An 18,350-nucleotide genomic window follows, 5' to 3' on the forward strand; every position below is an offset into this window, starting at 1 on the left:
CCGCCTTCACTCCAGTAAACTATCTCTGCCACTCTACTCGTCAAACACTCACCTCCTCTGTCGTGATTTTTGCGTCATCCGGCAGTCCTTGCACAAACCATTGTCCTTGCCTACACTCACCACCCAACAACAACTCCTAGATCTAGATAAAAAAAAACCTGAGCAACTAGGTGAGGACAAGTCTCTCCAATACACTCAACCTCTCTATCGAGCTCCTCTCCAGAAATTATCGAAGTTGCTCAACAACTTTCCAGTGACAACAATCTTTGATCTCTGATCTCCGACACAACTACCTCAGTGACACTGAAGGGTGTTGACAAATCTAGTGGGCTTGAAGTCGTGGCAGCGATGACGGTGGTGGTGTAGATTTATGTGTTGGTGAATTTGAGTGTAGAGAATGAAAATAATGCAGAAAAATAAGAGGATTTGAGGCGTATAGGAATACTTTCCTCTAAGGTTTTATTTGCACTCACTTCTCCAAGTTTGCTAATAAGTTTCTATTGCAAATTACCCTCAAGATACAACAAACCCTTAAACACAATATCTAGACATAATATTCTGTTTCAGAACATAAAATAAGTCTGTAAATTTTTTGAAGAATTAATAAAGACAGATGTGTCATTTCATGAATGAACACAACCTCTTCAAACATCACAACCATTCACATAGAAGTACCTTTTCAATGTAAATGTATCTCTTCATAGATTAATGCATCTATCACAACAGTTATATCTTCTGTTAATAAGTGTTCAGATATGTGTGAAAACATATCACCAATGGATGCAACGGTTCGTAACGTTTCATATCTCAAAATCACACAAAACTCTATTTTCTGCAGTATTGGCGTTGTAACATATGTTTTTTCCCGCTACAACACATGAACCAGAGCAACAGGCCCCGAAGGGCTGCACAACAAGCATTGTAACGCACGCAAGAATTTCCTAGCAGCGCTGCAGCGCCCCAAATAGGCATTGCAGCGCCTGTGGCTGCACTGCCAGCACCTGAAAGGTTCCTCTAAGGTTTTATTTGCACTCACTTCTCAAAGTTTCCTAATGAGTTTCTATTGTAAATTACCCTCAAGATACAACAAACCTTTGAACACAATATCTAGCAATAATATTTTATTTTAGGACATGAAATAAGTCTGTAAATTTTTTGATGAATTAATAAAGACAGATGTATCATTTCATGAACGAACACAACCTCTTCAAACATCACAACTATTCACATAGAAGTACATTTTCAATGTAAATGTATCTCTTCATAGATTAATGCATCTATCACAATAGTTATATATTATGTTAATAAGTGTTCAGATATGTGTGAAAACATATCACTAATGGATGCAACGGTTCATAACGTTTCATATCTCAAAACACAAAAACTCTATTTTCTGCAGTATTGGCGTTGTAACGGATGTTTTTTTCCCACTACAACGCATGAACCAGAGCAACAGGCCCCGAAGGGCTGCACCACAAGCAATATAGCGCACGCAGGAATTTCCTAGCAGGCGCTGCACCACCCCAAATAGGCGTTGCAGCACCTATGGCTGCACTACCAGCACCTGAAAAGGTGTTGTTTCTTTGGCTGCAGTGCTTCCTTATTGTCTTGTTGTGCTATTCCTTGCTCTATCTCAATTAAAAACATGTGAACTAATTATGAGACATATTACAATCTCTCTAACAATCCTCCACTAGATTGTAATATTTATCCATAATTAACAATGATAAACACATACATTTAAGAAAGTATCTTTCGATTTTAACCTCCAATTAGTGAATATACTTCAAAGTATTCATAAGACAATAGTCCGCTTTGCATTAAACTTTATCTTTTTATCAAATATCAAAATTACATCACATTTATGTTATCCCAGACTTCAAAAACCGTTCCAATCGTTTAGCATTATTCCAGCCTTACGCTCTATCTTGGATTCATGGACATTTACAAGACTAAACCACAGTCTAGTTAGGAATGACACCATTCCTTATGTTCACTTAGGTGAAATTTTGAATCATGTCTCTAGCTGCTACGAGACTCGAACTTCATTAAGAGTATACACTCAACCTCGTCCATGTAGCTATTTTGCACCGGCATCCTAGAAGGACAAATTAAATTTCGATGCTAACTAGGTCACATAACAATGACTTGTTTTTACCCTTTTGACTATGGAATAGTGGTACAACTATTACATAACTGGGTTACAATTACCAGTGACTTTCAAAGAAAGGTTTCAGTCTCATTCCACTAGATGTTTCCTTGACTAAGTCTCTGATAGACCTTTTGTCAAGGGATCCACTAGGTTCTTATTAGTCCTAACATAAATAATATTGATAACACCATCGGTTATCAATTGTTTCACATATTCATGTCTCAAGCTAATATGTCTAGATTTCTCATTATAAACCTTGTTATAAGATCTAGAAAAAGTAACTTTACTATCGTAATACAAGAAATAGATGACATCGGTTGTGGCCACAACTCAATATCAAATAATAAATTTCTCAGTCATTCCGCTTCTTTACTCGTAGCGGTAAGTGCTATAAACTCACTCTTTATTGTAGAATGAGTTATGCACATTTGTTTTTTAGAAGCCCAAGAAACAACTCCTCTCACAGTTGTGAAAATCTAATCGGATGTGGATTTGTTATCAGTAGCACTTGTTATCCAACTTGCATCTGAGTACCCTTCAAGTACCGCCGGATAATCATTATATGATAAACCCAAATTATTGGTTCTTTTAAGATAACCAAGTACTCTACCAATTGCATTCTAATGTTCAACACCTGGGTTACTCGTGAACTAGACATTTTGCATACTGCAAATGCTATCTTAGGTCTTATACAATGCATGATATACATCAAGCTACCAATTACAGTAGCATATTCAAGTTGTGTCACCGCTCAGCCTGCATTCTCTAGTAATTTAATACTAGAACCATATGGGGTATTTACTTCTTTAAACTTCAAATAATTGAAGTTAAAAAGCATCTTCTCAATATAATGATATTGACACAATGAGTTACTCTCACTGTGCTTCCTCACTTTCACACGTAAGATAGTATCTACCTCACCAAAATCTTTCATCTTAAATTGTGAAGTTATATACTTATTGGTGTCATTTACCTCGTGCATATTTGTTCTAAAAATAAGCAAGTCATCAACATATTAATTACACCAAAATCATTTGTAAATTTAGAATATATGCTTTTATCTGCATTATTATGCTTAAAACCATGAGATAAAATGACGTTATCAAATTTCTCATGCCATTGTTTTGGTGCTTGCTTTAAACCATAAAGCGACTTGACTAACTTGCAAACCTTCTTTTCATTTTCAGGCAATACAAACCCTTCGAGTTGTTCCACATTGATTTCGTCATCAAGATCACCATTTAGAAAAGCTATTTTAATATCCATTTGATGCACATGTAAATTGTATATCGATGCAATTGAAAATAGCACTCTTATGAATGTAAATCTAGCTGCCGGAGTATATGTATCAAAGTATGGTAGCTACAGGAGTATGGATGTCAATCTAGCTACCGGACCATTTAGAAAAGCTATTTTAACATTCATTTGATGCACATGTAAATTGTGTATCGATGCGATTGCAAATAGTACTCTTATTGATGTCAATCTAGCTACCGGAGCATATGTATCAAAGTAGTCTATACCACACTTTTGTTTAAACCCTTTGGCTACCAATCTAGCCTTACATGTTTGTATATGACTATCAGTGTTGTACTTTCTTCTAAACACCCATTTGTTACTTATTGGTTTCGATTTCGGAAGGAGATCAACCAAGATCCAAGTTTGATTCAACATAATCGAATCCATCATCATTCATGACTGCTCTCCCAAAGGAGGCATCCCTTGAAGACATAGCTTCATTAAATGTCTTTAGATCTTCTTCCACATAAAGTAATAATGGTATTTTATTAAGTACATCATTTCTATCTCCAACTAAAAAGTTTAAAGCTTGAGGTGAAATAAAATCAGGTGCTAAGTTTAAAGCTTGAGGTGAAATAAAATCAAGTGTTAAGTTCTTTTCTTCTCTTTCACGTTGACTTCTCCTCGATTCGAAAGATGTCATAAACTCTTTCCTTTTGTTATTAGTGGTGGTTCTAGGAGTATTAACACATGATTGATCAACATTAAATTCCAATTCAGTGAAAGAATCAAGAATAAATTTATATTATATAAATTCAACATCTCTTGATTCCACAATTATATTAGAATCTAAATTTAATAATCTATAAGTCTTAGAATTATCAGCATATCCTATAAAAATATTTTTAATTCCTCTAACACTTGACTTTATAGGATGTTTGGTAGAGGGATTCGTTTCCTAATTCGAATCATGATTCATGATTCGCTACAGTATTTTCTCTTACAAAAAATTCACGTAAATCGAAAATGGTTTGAATCCTCCAACCAAACGTCCTCTAATGATTTAGGATTAATTACTCTATAAAAAGCTAAATAAGGCAACACCTAAATACATAAAGTTTGGTTTCTTTCATTTTCATATTTCATATGGAAAAACATATATGTTTCGTTGAAAAGTCTATAGCTATGTACTGTTAGAATCCTTAATTTTAGGCTGATTTTAGGGTGTCAATAGTTAAATCTGTGTGACCTTTTCTTTGTTTGTATTGTGATTCAGATGGCTATATATAGCCTCGTAACATAGCTGTAATGGAATTAAGATTAATACAATCTGATCATTGTTTTCTACATGGTATCAGAGCTTCGAGCTCATACCTGGAAATCGGAAAAAAAAAATTCCAGCCTTCATTGTTGGACTTGCTTCTGATTGGCCTTCTTTACCGTAGTTTGCTGAGTACTCATTCTGTTCTCCTCTTCTTTTTTTTTTGGACTAAAAAACAGTGCAAAACCATCACCCGTTTTTCGACAGGTCCTTTTCTACTACTTACTTACAGTATGTCACTATTATCTAAATAATTCGATATCGGTTTAAATTCTTAATTGTGTATTAAAATTGGACTGTTTTAAATCTTAAAATTATTCCTAGATTTAAATAAACTCTAAACTTGATTCTTTTCTATATTTTGGTAATGAGTTAGTCACTGACAGTGTCAATTCTCGAGCTCGGGTAGTATTTTTCTATCGAAAATGTTATTCGCGTAATTCTGATTTAACTAACTGGTAATTAGAGACCTTTTGAGTGTAATTAAAGTGTTTCTCGGCACACTGCTAATATCATAATGTACTTGAAAATTTTAATAATTAAAATTGTCAAGTTATTATTTTAGATTTTTTCACCTTAAATCGCGTGAGAATTATCAACCGATTTATTTTGTTCCTAGGAGCCATGAAGTCTAGTTTGAATATTTAGTACAAAATTTTAGAATTTATTTTATAATTTCACAAATTCTCAAATCATAAAACTTGACAATGAGATTTTCCATGAAAATCCCCGACTTTGTATTTTGCTTTAATACTCAAGATTCTCATATTCTCTTATTAACGTTTCGCGTAATCAATGCCGAAGCTTAAAAATTATAAGCTATGAACTTATATTTTCTAATAGATCTAATAGCGTAATTATGAAAATTTTTTAATTAATTTTACTTATTAATTATTCGATTTTCCCTAACATTACAGGTTTGAACCAAAATTTGCAATATTTTTTTTAAAAAAACATTAATATGACTATTATTTTAAATGATTCACGCGTGCTCAAAACTAGTGTCAATAAAAAGCATGAAAAAACTTTTTTAAAAAAAAAAAGCTGTTTTTTTCTCTTAAACGAGACATGCTAGAAAACTCACGCATAAAATTTTTAGACTTGAGTCGGTCCTGCACTTATCATATGCATACATAATGAGGCTCCAATATAAATTATCCTATTTTCTAAATAACATAAAATTCTAGAGGGGGAGGGAGAGATCATGGTCAAGGGATATTTTTGAGTTTTCAATTTAAGATATTAAGTTATACTATAAACTACATGTTTTATTGTTGTTTTAAAAATCATATTATAATTTGCTAATCACCCGATCAAAAAAACGGCTGCTAAAAAGAGGATGATTTATGGACTACAGAAGGGAAATTCCACACCACATTTTCCCGGGTGGTGGACTTCAACCTGAGACTCACTTAAATGCCAAGTTTGTAAACTGTCCGTGCAACAACTCATATTTTCATTATCTTAAAAATAAAAAAAAATAAAAAATAAAAAAACCAAAAGTAACAAATGTATGGTCTAGCTTAATAACAAATCCAAAATGAAAAGCTATTTAAGAATATGGACAGGTTTTATTTCAAAGATGAATGAGATATATCTACAAAATACAAATCAAAAATTATCCTTTGCTTCACGAATGACACCCAAAGCTTCTGCATCAGTAGCTGTGGAGGGAATGTTTAATGATTGCCGAATCTCTCTACTTGACGTGCGGAGAAATGGGTTACACGCCTTCTCCAGTTTTAGTATAGTTGGAATCTGATGCACCATAAAATAGTTGAAACTTGGGATAAGTACAAAAAGAGAAAAACTCCCAAGTTAAAAGGGGGGAAAAAAGACAAACAAAAAGGCACCCGGAAATTCTTTCCCAACAAAAATAAATAAATAAATATACAAAACATTAAAATAAAATAAAAAAAAAAAAAAAAGACGCACAAAGAACACCCCAACTTGTCTAATTGCCATTTTTTAGAATCTTTACCCCTCATTCTTAATTTATACCCTTTTACTAGTATTGTTATTTGATTAAAAATGGTTATTAATCAAGAGTAAATGATAGAAACCCTGACTCATGCACTTTTAAGATATATTTATCTCCTTTTCTCTTAGCGACCCACATCTTCACTTAGTATGTTGTCTGCTTTGGCCCCAAAGCTGCACAGCTTCTCTTCAACATTGCCCCCAAGAGCCTTACTATCAAGATGGTGTCCTTACTTGGGAATCATCAATTATAACCTTGCCAGGCATCGTATCGCTTATCGTCCACATTTTTACATGGTATGATGTTGAAAGCTCTGGGCATTCTGTTCTTGAGGTTTACCTTAAAAAGCCTCATACTATTAGGAAATGGTGTCTTTACTTTTGAACCATCACTTGTAATATGACCGCAAAACCTACCCTTTTTTGGCCCTCTTACCTCAAGGGATTGATAACCCCCCGTCTCCCTTGGCCACAGTTCCAACACAACGCGTCTACTGTTTATGTTTAAATTTTTGCATTATCCTGCCCATCCTAAAATTTTGATTGAATTCCTAATCACTGCTGCCCACAATCTGAGAACAGCGGACAGATGATAATTTAAAAAGTGCAGTACGGTTTTAAATTTAAAAAGTGCAGTACGGTTTTAAGAGGGCCAACGAACGTGAATTTGTGTGATATTTAGTGGAGGTGCTTGTAGTAACATTTATACCTTGCATTTTAAGCTTATACAAAATATATTTTCATGCATTTGGGAGTGTTCTCAACATTGTATCTTTGAATTTCAATTTCATATCAAATTTAAATCGCGACTTAAAATGACAATTTGATTCTTTACAGATTATCAACTTGTTCACTCTTTAGGACTTCACAATTACTAAAGTTGTCATTAAGTGCTCAAAATCATAAATTTTATACGAAATAGAAATCTGAGTACAACGTTGAGAACATTTTACATGAGCTCAAAATGGGTATGAAATAGTCAATAAAATCCTAAATAACCCTATGTTATAACCCTTAGGTAGAACTCATCCCCAAAAGCTAGCTTGTAGGGAGAGGGTGCCTAAGTGATTATAAACCCACATGCTAAGCCCATACTTTAGCAATGTGGGACTCAACCAGGATCCTAACACCCTAAAACTAATTAAATAACAGACACCTAAGAAACATTCCCACGTAAACCTCTTGTCAAAGTTTCAGTCATCATTATTGCTCAATTACCGCAGTAACACTTTCAACATTGACATGGTATAACCAATGTATAGAGTAGTTCCAAACAACCCATACCCATTTCACATGTACCCAACCAAGTCAAGTTGTAAAATATCTTCCCCCAATTCACAATGTGAATTGTAGAGTGAAAGACCCAAACACATCAGCATGCTAACATGATAAAATCATTCTACGGGATTAAAAAAAGGACAATTATCTATTACTAAGCTAGACATGACATTGATAACCGAATTTTTTTCACACATTCTCACTTGCAAGACACAAATGTGTTGATAGGATGGAATATTCAATTTGTCTTGATTGATCAGAAAAGTTTCCAGAACTTATTATCTTTGATGGGACCACCAAAATAAAAAAAAAAATGAAAAAAAAAAAGTTCAAGGAAAAGGATTTGCAAGAAGGTACCGTAGGTAAGCCCTTGGTGCGAAGATGAGCTACATACGCAACGTATGATTGAAGTGCCTCGTTCTCGGGCTCTATAGACAACGCGAACTTTGAATTACTCTGTAAAGTGAATGTCTTGTGATGAGACAATTGTTTTTGGATATGAAGAGACACAGTCAGAAAGGAAAATGAGGAAATACAAAATGGCTTACCAGCGTATACTCATGACCACAGTATACATTTGTGTCATCTGGCAAAGACGTGATCTTTTTAAGAGAAGATAGCATCTGCAGCATAGATAAGCTAACTGTCAAAATACACAAAATAGCAATAATAATAATAGTTTCAGAAGGCATAACTATAACCCTTAAAATTCTTTTCTTTCCAATTATAAGCACTCCATATTATCAAGAAAAGAAAAAACGTTAGACAATGAAAAATACGAGCATATCATTTCTCTACTTTTTTTTTTATATATATTTACCAAATTCCAATGATAAAAATGTAAAAAATCAGAAGATGAACATCTCCAAAAGAGAAGAAACACTAAACCAGAAGAAAACAAAGATCAAAAGATTAGCAATATGTCGACACATGCTGTGCTTCAAACAAGTTTGGTGAAGACAAATATTGACTTGTGAAAGTCTCCATCTTGAATAGCATAAATTTAAAGGCACTCAATACAACTCCACCTCATAATTTTAATAATTATGTCACAATTTTTACAACCAAAGGCATGAGACTTGAGATAGAAAATGAATGAGCTCAAATATACAGAGAACCATTATCATTTTTATTTTTGGAGAACCTACAAGACAGAAACATAATAATGAAAGCTAAGATCTACCTGTTCAGGGGTTCCTTCGAACAGTTTGCCACATGATAAGCTGAACAACGTATCTCCAGTGAAGATTGCACCTGATCCTGGAAAATAAAAGCTGATATGACCTGGAAAAACAAAAGAAAAGAAAAGAGCAAAAGTCAGACATGAGCATAGGGGGATCTCATAGAATGGAAGATGACCTCTCCTAATGTCCAATATATCACGTTTTAGCAGGTGGCATCCTATAAATATGAAATAAGGCTTTAAGGCACACAAAGATGCCCAATATTGCGTCCTTTGTAGAAGAAAAGCTTCATTTGGAGACGTTCTTGAAAATCCAGTAATTTTTCTCAAACCATGTAGAATGTCGTGATGGGCATCTTTATCCAGGATTTCTCTCAAAAAGGCTGGAATTTTCCTAAAAAATATATGCTTCTTCTAGCATTAGGATGTTATTATTTGTAAACAGGTTTCCACCATCATGACTAAGGGAGATTGGGAGGAAAGCATCAATGAAATACCAAGGGAAGTTCCAAGATAAACATTGACAAGATTGAAGAAATAGAGACAAGTAGCAAAAAGGGAATGGAGAGTGCATTTGATAAAATTATTAATTGGATTCCATTAACACCTTGGAACAAGAAAGCGGAAATTTAGTAGTTATAGCTACAACAATTAGATAGTTTTATGGTTATTTAAAATAAAAATTTAGAACATATAGTAATGAGATACAACCTCTTGTATGACCAGGAGTTTCCATAACATGCACCTCATGGCCGGCAAACATCCACTTGTCTCCATCATTCAGAACTATATCAATACCTGGAATCCTCTCTTTGTCCATTGCTGAGCCAATTACCTGCAGGAAACAAATGAATGTAGTATCATTCATAAAGCTTATCTACACAGAAAATTTGGGTCAGTAAACAGAAAGGAGAAAATTTATATCCAAAAACTTTGACCCTTATGAAAGTAAAAATAACATAATTTCAAGAATCAGTCTAGCTATAAGCTTAAGACATAAAAGAAGAGAAAGATCTCAGCATTAAACTATCAGCAGTATGGAATCAGTCAAATCCACAGCAAGCTGTTACTTAAAAATGATGCACCATTTCCCGCTCTTCTACATTTGTTTATAATTCTATGGCGCGGCTCTTACTGGATTAGAAGACCTCTACTTATTAATTAAAATTTAGAAATGCGTGGTTGGCCAGTAGTCCAACACTCCAACTGTAAATATTGACTCATACCATCTAAGGAAACAAGTTTATCAACGCACTATGGTTCAATATAAAGAAAACTGACAGTAAATATGACTGCTGAAATACATGGTTTGGCAAATTACATTACGTTTTAGACTTTACTGTTACTTTTTACACTTGATTGGACACTAACCAATAAACAGTAAACACGTGTCGTTATCGTCTAATATAAAATTGAAATTTCCTACTCCTTTCCAAACTTTATGTTCCATAAATAGATGCTCCTTTTTGTTATTTCTATTTTCTTGATGATTTATCATCTTGAGGAAGATTGCGCAAACAAAATGAGCAAAAATGGGGAGAACTTTTCGATTACCAGCCAGTAAATAGTTTTAGATTCCTACATAACATTAAAAACTATCCGAATTTGAAACACTTAAATTGTCATAAGACATATCCTGAGACAATAGAACGAGTTGGACTGATTTGGAAAAATAGGACAATTTAGATTATATCTACTATTCTGTCTGGTCTTTGGTTCCTAGTATTATTTTATAAGTAGCCATGATTGGTCAATGGTCCATACTATGCATAGACCTACTAAAGTCTTTAATAGGAAAAGAAATAGAGATAAACATGTGAGTAAAGGAGGAAAAAAAGACGACCGTAAGTTAGTGTCATCATACCTTAGCTCCATACCTTGCTTTCAACTCTGCATTACCACCAGTATGATCATGATGATGATGAGTGTTTAGTATATATGTCAAATTTCTATTTTTCTTACTCAAAGCATCAATAACAGGCACAGCTTCAGAAGGATCGACAACACCAACAGTGCCAGTATCCACATCATGTAAGAGATATGCATAATTATCCCTAAGGCATGGTACCTAAAAAAGAAAAGATGTATGATTTTAGCCTTGCTGTTGCTCAACTGATGTCCTAATTGAAGTTACAATTTGGATAGTACACACATTTGCAGATATACATTCATCTAAGAGTGGCCGAATATGCACGCGTATATGTATATGTTGTACCCACAAATCATTCATTAATTATAACCTTGCGAAACAAATATTACACAGTCAACTCGTTGTTTAGTGGTTCACTAGTTCCAGCTCCGTAAAAATACTTTCAATTCTTTCTACAGTGCAACAGGTTGTGCCTCAAATATGAGGGCAAAACCGCTAGTGTAATAACAGTCAAGAAACTAAAACCAAGCAGAGAAATATCCGCTACCACACTGTATCTATACCATTAAAGTCAAACAAGAGAAAATGGAAAAAGTGGGATTTTGCCAAAGAACAAAAACATAAATGCGAATCTTTTCTTTTTAATAAGAAAACTTCTTTTCATTGATACAAGCATAAATATGAATCCAAAATCATTGCCTTAAAAGAAGAGCATCCAAGCAGTCAACGCTTTGCAATTCAGAAAATAAACAGGAGACTCACCAATTCAATTTGCAATGTGGATGACATATTAACAACACTGCAAAATTGATCAACTCGAAGAGATCGACTAGCTCCGCGTAAAGTCTTTAATGGCGAAGAGAACAACCGCATAAATCCGTACAACAAGCCCTTTCTGAGGCAAAGTTGCCGCATGCCCGGCCATACACATAGCCCACTCCTCACCTAAAGCATAAAAAAGTAGTCACAACCCAGTCACCAAAATTTGAAGCTTCGCTTTTGAAAGGAGTAAAAGAGTAAAACAAATATTTATGTTGAAACCAATTACTCGGGCACAGACAGTAAAATTATTTATTAAAAAAAACAAAAAAACCCCAACTTATTTCAGTTCCTACCTTCTTCTTAACAAACGACAATGTCACGGATTTGTAAACATTCTTCATTCAGCCAAAGATAGATCAAGATTTGGTTTCAAAAGTTCAAAACGCCGTTTACCTAATTCACAAGTGATGTATTGTCCTAAATCTAAAGTCAACACCTCTCCAAGAGTCCACCTTACTACAAACACAAAACCATAAAATACATTTTCATCTAAAGAGGTGGGTTTTGAAGAACCAACTATCAGAAAACATATAAAAATAAACGAAAGAAAAACAAAAAGAAAAAGGTCTAACAGTGAAAAAGCGTCTTCTTCACTAACAAGTCCTATATGGTCTCAACTATGTCTCTTGTTTTTTACACCTAAAATCAACCTCTAACTTATATCACTTTATATTATTAGATTACTTTCCCAAATTTTTTTTTTTTTTTTTTTTTTTTTTTTTTGCTGTAAAATATGAAGCAAATCTATTCAAGCCTGGGAAGCCTCTAAAACACACATCAATTACATATATCTCTAAAGGAATTATTAGTACTTAAAAAAGATTAAAAAATATATATAGGAGAAAGAATTAAGAAAACGAAATGAAGATCCAAATTGGCAACCATACAAAAAGAGAAAAAAAAAATAATCACACAAAGCAGAAAAATAAAGAAATCGACATAACGGAGATGACCAACGTTTGGTTCATGGATTAAAATCATGTGATTAAAATCATTTTCGATTTACGTGTATTTTTTGTGAGAGAAAATACTGTAGCGAACTATGAACCATGATTCAAATCATGATTTGAATCCTCCAACTAAACATCCAAGTCCTCTATAGTCTCAACTATGTCTCTTGTTTTTTACACCTAAAATCAACCTCTAACTTATATCAATATTATTAGATTACTTTCCCAAATTTTTTTTTTTTTTTGCTGTAAAATATGAAGCAAATCTATTCAAACCTGGGAAGCCTCTAAAACACACATCAATTACATATATCTCTAAAGGTATTATTAGTACTTAAAAAAGATTAAAAAAATATATATAGGAGAAAGAATTAAGAAAACGAAATGAAGATCCAAATTGGCAAGCATACAAAAAGGGAAAAAAATAATAATAATCACACAAAGCAGAAAAATAAGAAATCGACAAAACGGAGATGACCATGCGAATTAATTCTAAAACCAGACTAGACACGCAGAAGAAAATAAAAATAAAATAAAAAGCTCCGACATCCCCAATTGAATTCCCACACGCATTAGTTTATATTAATAATTCCCCAACCGAAAAAAGAAGATGTAAAATCACAAATTTGCTCAACAAAAAGAAGAGAGAGAGAGAGAGAGAGAGAGAGAGGAGAGATAAAACAGACCCGAGAGCAAGGGAAGGAGGCCATTGCAGAGGAGGCCTTGGAGATCATCTGCATCACCTCCCACCTCCTCTCTCAACCTTTTCCTTTTTCAGCAATGGAATTGTAGAGAGATATAGAGATAGAGAGATAAAGAGATATATATATATATATATATAGAGAGAGAGAGAAACCTTTTCCTTTTTCAGCAATCGAACTGTAGAGAGAGAGAGAAGAAATGCTTGTGGGTTGGCACTTTAGGCAGTTGAGGACTTAGAGAGAGAATTTAAAAAAAGAATCAATAGAAAATAGAAAAAAAAAATTAGGGAAAAAAAAAGGAAAGAAAAAAATACTTTTTTATTTTTGTTTTTTCCCCGCCACGCTGACACTACGCGTCCAACTTTATTAATTTTTCCTTTTTTATTTTTGTTATTTTTTTATTTTCCAAGTGGTGAAGATAGACTCACACGCGAGTGGCATTTTGTGCCCTACACGTGTATCTCATTTGTGGTTTTTCTTTTCTTTATTTTTTTCAAAAGAGAGAAATATTGATTAATGATCGATAGAGAATTTAACGGGATGTTTATATGTATTTTAAATTATGATTTATAATTTTTTATAGTATTTTTTTTATAAAAAATACATGTAAAATAAAAAATTTTAAATTAATAAACTAAACGTCCACTAATATATGACTATAAAAGGACAAAAAAAAATTCACAATCACAAAAGAAAAAAAATGTAAATAGGTTTTGCAAAGTTGCCAAAAATATTCAGGTCAACTGTCCAATTTTCAGTATTTTTTCAAAGAAATTATTGAGTAATGTACTATATCATAATGTTTATGCAGTATACTCATTCAATTAAATCTTGACATTTGAATTATTTTTTAATTTTAATTTTACCTACTCGTCTTTCTCTTTTTTAATTTACTCTTCAATAATTGTTTAGCCATAATTATTAAAACTACTACACCTAAAATCTACCACATTATTAATTGCAAACGCTTTTTTTTGCTGAAAATATTATTTTTTCTTGTCATTTAATTAATAAGCATGATGGTGATGTTAATTAGAAAAATTTTTCCTTTCCAAAAAAATTAGAAAAATTTTCAAATTTTTTAAATTACGTGGCATGCTAATACACCATTTACTAGGGAACAAAGAACCCGTTTGGTTGGAGGATTCGTTCTCTGATTCGAATCATGGTTCATGATTCGCTACAGTATTTTCTCTCATAAAAAATACACGTAAATCGAAAATAGTTATAATCTCGTGATTCTAATTTATGAACCAAACAGGCTCGAAGAAGGAACATAGGTCTAGGGCCTTGTTGGGTTAGTTGTGTTCATGTATGAGTTACGATTTTATAATAAAGTTATCTTCGGTCATAAATTTTATAGAGATACCTTAATTGCTATTGATTGTTGTATTAACCTTTTTGCATAGTCATTAGGACATTGGCATTTTTTATTTTTTTTTATTTTTTTATTTTTATTTTTTATTTTTTTGCATTTGGAGGTGGAGTATTCGAACACGTCACCAGTGTAGTAGAGGTGTAGAATTACCACCAAACTATGCCTACAACTATACAACATTGACATTTTTAAGTTATTTTAAAATTAAAAATTTATTTTTATAAAGTTTAATGATTATGACAAAAAAGTAGTTGTATTTGAAATAACATAGAGGTTCTTCTTTTGCATTTTTGAGCTATGGTGATTTGAGTGATGATTTTGAGTTATAACTTGAGTTGAAGTTGTAACTTGAGTTTGTGTTTGTATATACACATTTGAGTTATGATTTGAATTGAGAATCTTTTTGAGTTTGTGTTTGGGTGTGTCAAAACTTAAATTTGTATTTAGATAGTATTTTAATAAAAACTCAATGGTGATGAAAATTTTTAATATGGTATATAGGTGAGGTTTTATTCGTCTTTTCGTTGTGAATGCATAGAAAAAAAATCACCTCAATCAAAATTAAAATGAAAAAATTATGGCATTTTTAAGAATAAAAAAAATATTGTTCATTAACTTGAGTTCGAGTTTATGAACTCGAGTTGAAGGAGAATGAAAAATAAACAAGATAAAATAGCCCCAAACTCGAGTTTAAACTCGAGTTCAAACTCAAATTTTACAAAAAAACATGAATTTTAATAAAGTTGTAACTCGAATTCAAATTTTTTTTTAGTTTCGTTGCAAAAGAACAACTTTATAATGTATTAGAGTACAAATTAAAAAATATTGAATATCTTTTGGTGTCAATATAACATAAAAATTAACATTATGATCTAAAACTAATTTAATCATATACAAATAAGTTAAACTATTACTTTTATTTAAAAAGAGGTCAATATAAAAAAATATCTATTATACATACAAACCAGTTAAATCATGTACAAATCAATTAAATCAATGTTTTTATTAAAATAGGACGAATTTGTCTGCATAAATTTTTTTACAACTAGTTTGTTTTAAAATAATTCTTATACAAATTGTTGGGAAAAAATAGAAAAAACGTAAACTACAGCTGAAAATAATAAAAAATTTCAAAGAAAGATAGAAAAAATGTGAGGATAAAAAAACAAAATCGGGAAAAGAAACAAGGAAAATAAAAAAGAAAAAAAGAAACATTTCACGTTAAAAAAAAAGTTGGCTAAATGTGGAGGAGAGAAACGTAAAAATAAAAAGATATTTATTAAGGTCGTATTTGGGGGAAAAAAATAATGTATAATAAGATAAAATGATAAGAATGAAAAAAGGTCAAGATAAAAATAAAAATGATAGATAGAAAAAGGAAGGAAAATTAAAAAAATAATTAAAATAGACACTATACAGACGGGAAAAGAAACAAGGAAAATAAAAAAGAAACATTTCACGTAAAAAGAATTTGGCTAAATGTGGAGGAGAGAAACGTAAAAATAAAAAAGATAGGTGGAAAAAAGAAGGAAAATAAAAAAATAATAATTAAAATAGACACTATACGGCCGATAAAAGGGCCCAAACGATTAATCAAAGAAAAGTCATTTTTTGACGACCTTTTTTATTTATATTTTCTGATCTTCCAATAAGCCAACAAAAATGGCCTTGGGGAAAAAAGCATGATCCCCATTAGTGTAAAACACAAGGGCAAACCCTCGTCTTCAGATTTATCCGATCTCCTTTCTGCCCGTCACTATGCCGAACAGTTGTAGATGTCGAACAACATTTGTCAGCTATGCCAAACAACTTAGCCAAACCTCCTATCCTGTTCACCGGCGTCACTGGACTAGTAGGAGCCCGGCACGACCATTCCTTGGCCCTACACCATGGAAAACGTGAAGGGAAAGGGATTTTGTACATGATCTCCAGTTAGAAATCATTTCCACCCTCCATTTGGACAACCAGTACGATCGGTGTGGATCAATGACACCTATACACGATCCTAATAGGACTGTACGACCATACACGAGGGCCCCACGGGTTTTAGGTTTGACCCGGGTTCAACAGAAAACTATAAGTGGAAGTTTGGTTCATAGATTTAGAATCATTATTCAGAACCATTCTCGATTTACGTGTGTTTTTGTGAGAAAAAATACTGCAATTAATTACAAACCATGATTCAAATCATGATACGAATCTACCAATTAAACGCACGCTAAATTCCTCCTAAGGTCATTTATTGAGGTATGGACATTTTCTCTATTTAACTCTGCCAACTCATTTATTGCTCTCGAGCAGAATACTGACTTGAACATTAGAGAGCTGTTGGCAAGCACCACACTGGTGTCCCTAACTCTGAAGCTCCCTTGTATCCAATTGGTGCAGGATGGTGCTACTCGTTCTCGAACGGAAGAACATGAGACCGGTGAGGCCGACCAGCTCTGATCAGCTAGAGCACGCCTATCTGACAAGTCGGCCAGGCATACTGGGCGCTGCTGTTGGTGGTCTGATCAGCACTAGTTCGCCGATCTCCTTTTCGCCCGTCACTATGCCGAACAGTTGTAGATGTCGAACAACATTTGTCAGCTATGCCGAACAGCTTAGCAAAACCTCCTATCCTGTTCACCGGCGTCACCGGATTAGTAGGAGCCCGGCACGACCATTCCTTAGCCATACACCGTGAAAACGTGAAGGGAAAGGGATTTTGTACATTATCTCCAGTTAGAAATCATCTCCACCCTCAATTTGGACAACCAGCACGACTGGTGTGGATCAATGACACCTATACACAGTCCTAATAAGGGCCCCACGGGTTTCAAGTTTGACCCGGTTTCAACAGCAAACTATAAGTGGACGTTTGGTTCATAAATTCAGAATCATTCTCAGTTTACGTGTATTTTTGTGAGAGAAAACACTGTAGTGAACCACGAATCATGATTCAAATCATGGTACGAATCTACCAATTAAACATCCACTAAATTCCTCCTAAGGTCATTTATTGAGGTATGTACATTTTCTCTATCTAACTCTGTCAACTCATTTATTGCTCTCAAGCAGAATACTGACTTGAGCATTAGAGAGTTGTTGGCAGGCATCACACTAGTATCCCTAACTCTGAAGCTCCCTTGTATTCAATTGGTGCAAGATGGTGCTATACTCTATCCCGGACAGAAGAACATGAGACCGGTGAGGCCGACCAACTCCGATAGATAAGGAGAGTCTGATCACCACACGCAGCCGCACATGGTATTGTGTCATATTTGAACATCAACAGGTATTTTGATTTTCATCATGACTTGAGAGCCACTGATGTTGAAGGAGGTGGGGAGATCACGCGAAGGGGCCAGATTCGTGGGGAGATAGTTGGGTACGTGCTGATGGAATTGGTTTTGCGCCACTGTGAGGAAGTCTTCAGCGTTTAGATGCCCCAGGATTTAGGTTTCACAGTCAAAACTTAGATCTAACTCGTAGTA

At 33.5% G+C, this 18,350-nt stretch overlaps 1 protein-coding gene across 2 annotated transcripts; it reads right to left on the minus strand.

Moving 5' to 3' along the window:
* Positions 1 to 6,136: 6,136 nt before the first annotated feature.
* Positions 6,137 to 13,609, minus strand: LOC21399213 (probable hydroxyacylglutathione hydrolase 2, chloroplastic). 2 transcript variants are annotated; one of them, XM_024169800.1, is made up of 9 exons: positions 13,482 to 13,548; positions 12,139 to 12,301; positions 11,786 to 11,968; positions 11,018 to 11,221; positions 9,865 to 9,988; positions 9,154 to 9,254; positions 8,519 to 8,593; positions 8,328 to 8,426; positions 6,137 to 6,470 (listed from the first exon to the last, which is right to left on the minus strand). In XM_024169800.1, the coding sequence occupies exons 2-9, from the start codon at positions 12,184 to 12,186 to the stop codon at positions 6,324 to 6,326; spliced, it is 981 nt and encodes a 326-aa protein (XP_024025568.1). In that variant the 5' UTR covers positions 12,187 to 12,301; positions 13,482 to 13,548; the 3' UTR covers positions 6,137 to 6,323. The 2 variants fall into 2 exon arrangements, with proteins under 2 accessions (XP_024025568.1, XP_010086718.1); XM_010088416.2 differs by lacking the exon at positions 12,139 to 12,301 and having other exon boundaries at positions 13,482 to 13,609.
* Between the last annotated feature and the right edge of the window lie 4,741 nt (positions 13,610 to 18,350).

This window comes from Morus notabilis, unplaced genomic scaffold (assembly GCF_000414095.1).
Source record: "Morus notabilis unplaced genomic scaffold, ASM41409v2 Scaffold985, whole genome shotgun sequence".
NCBI classification, from domain to species: Eukaryota; Viridiplantae; Streptophyta; class Magnoliopsida; order Rosales; family Moraceae; genus Morus; species Morus notabilis.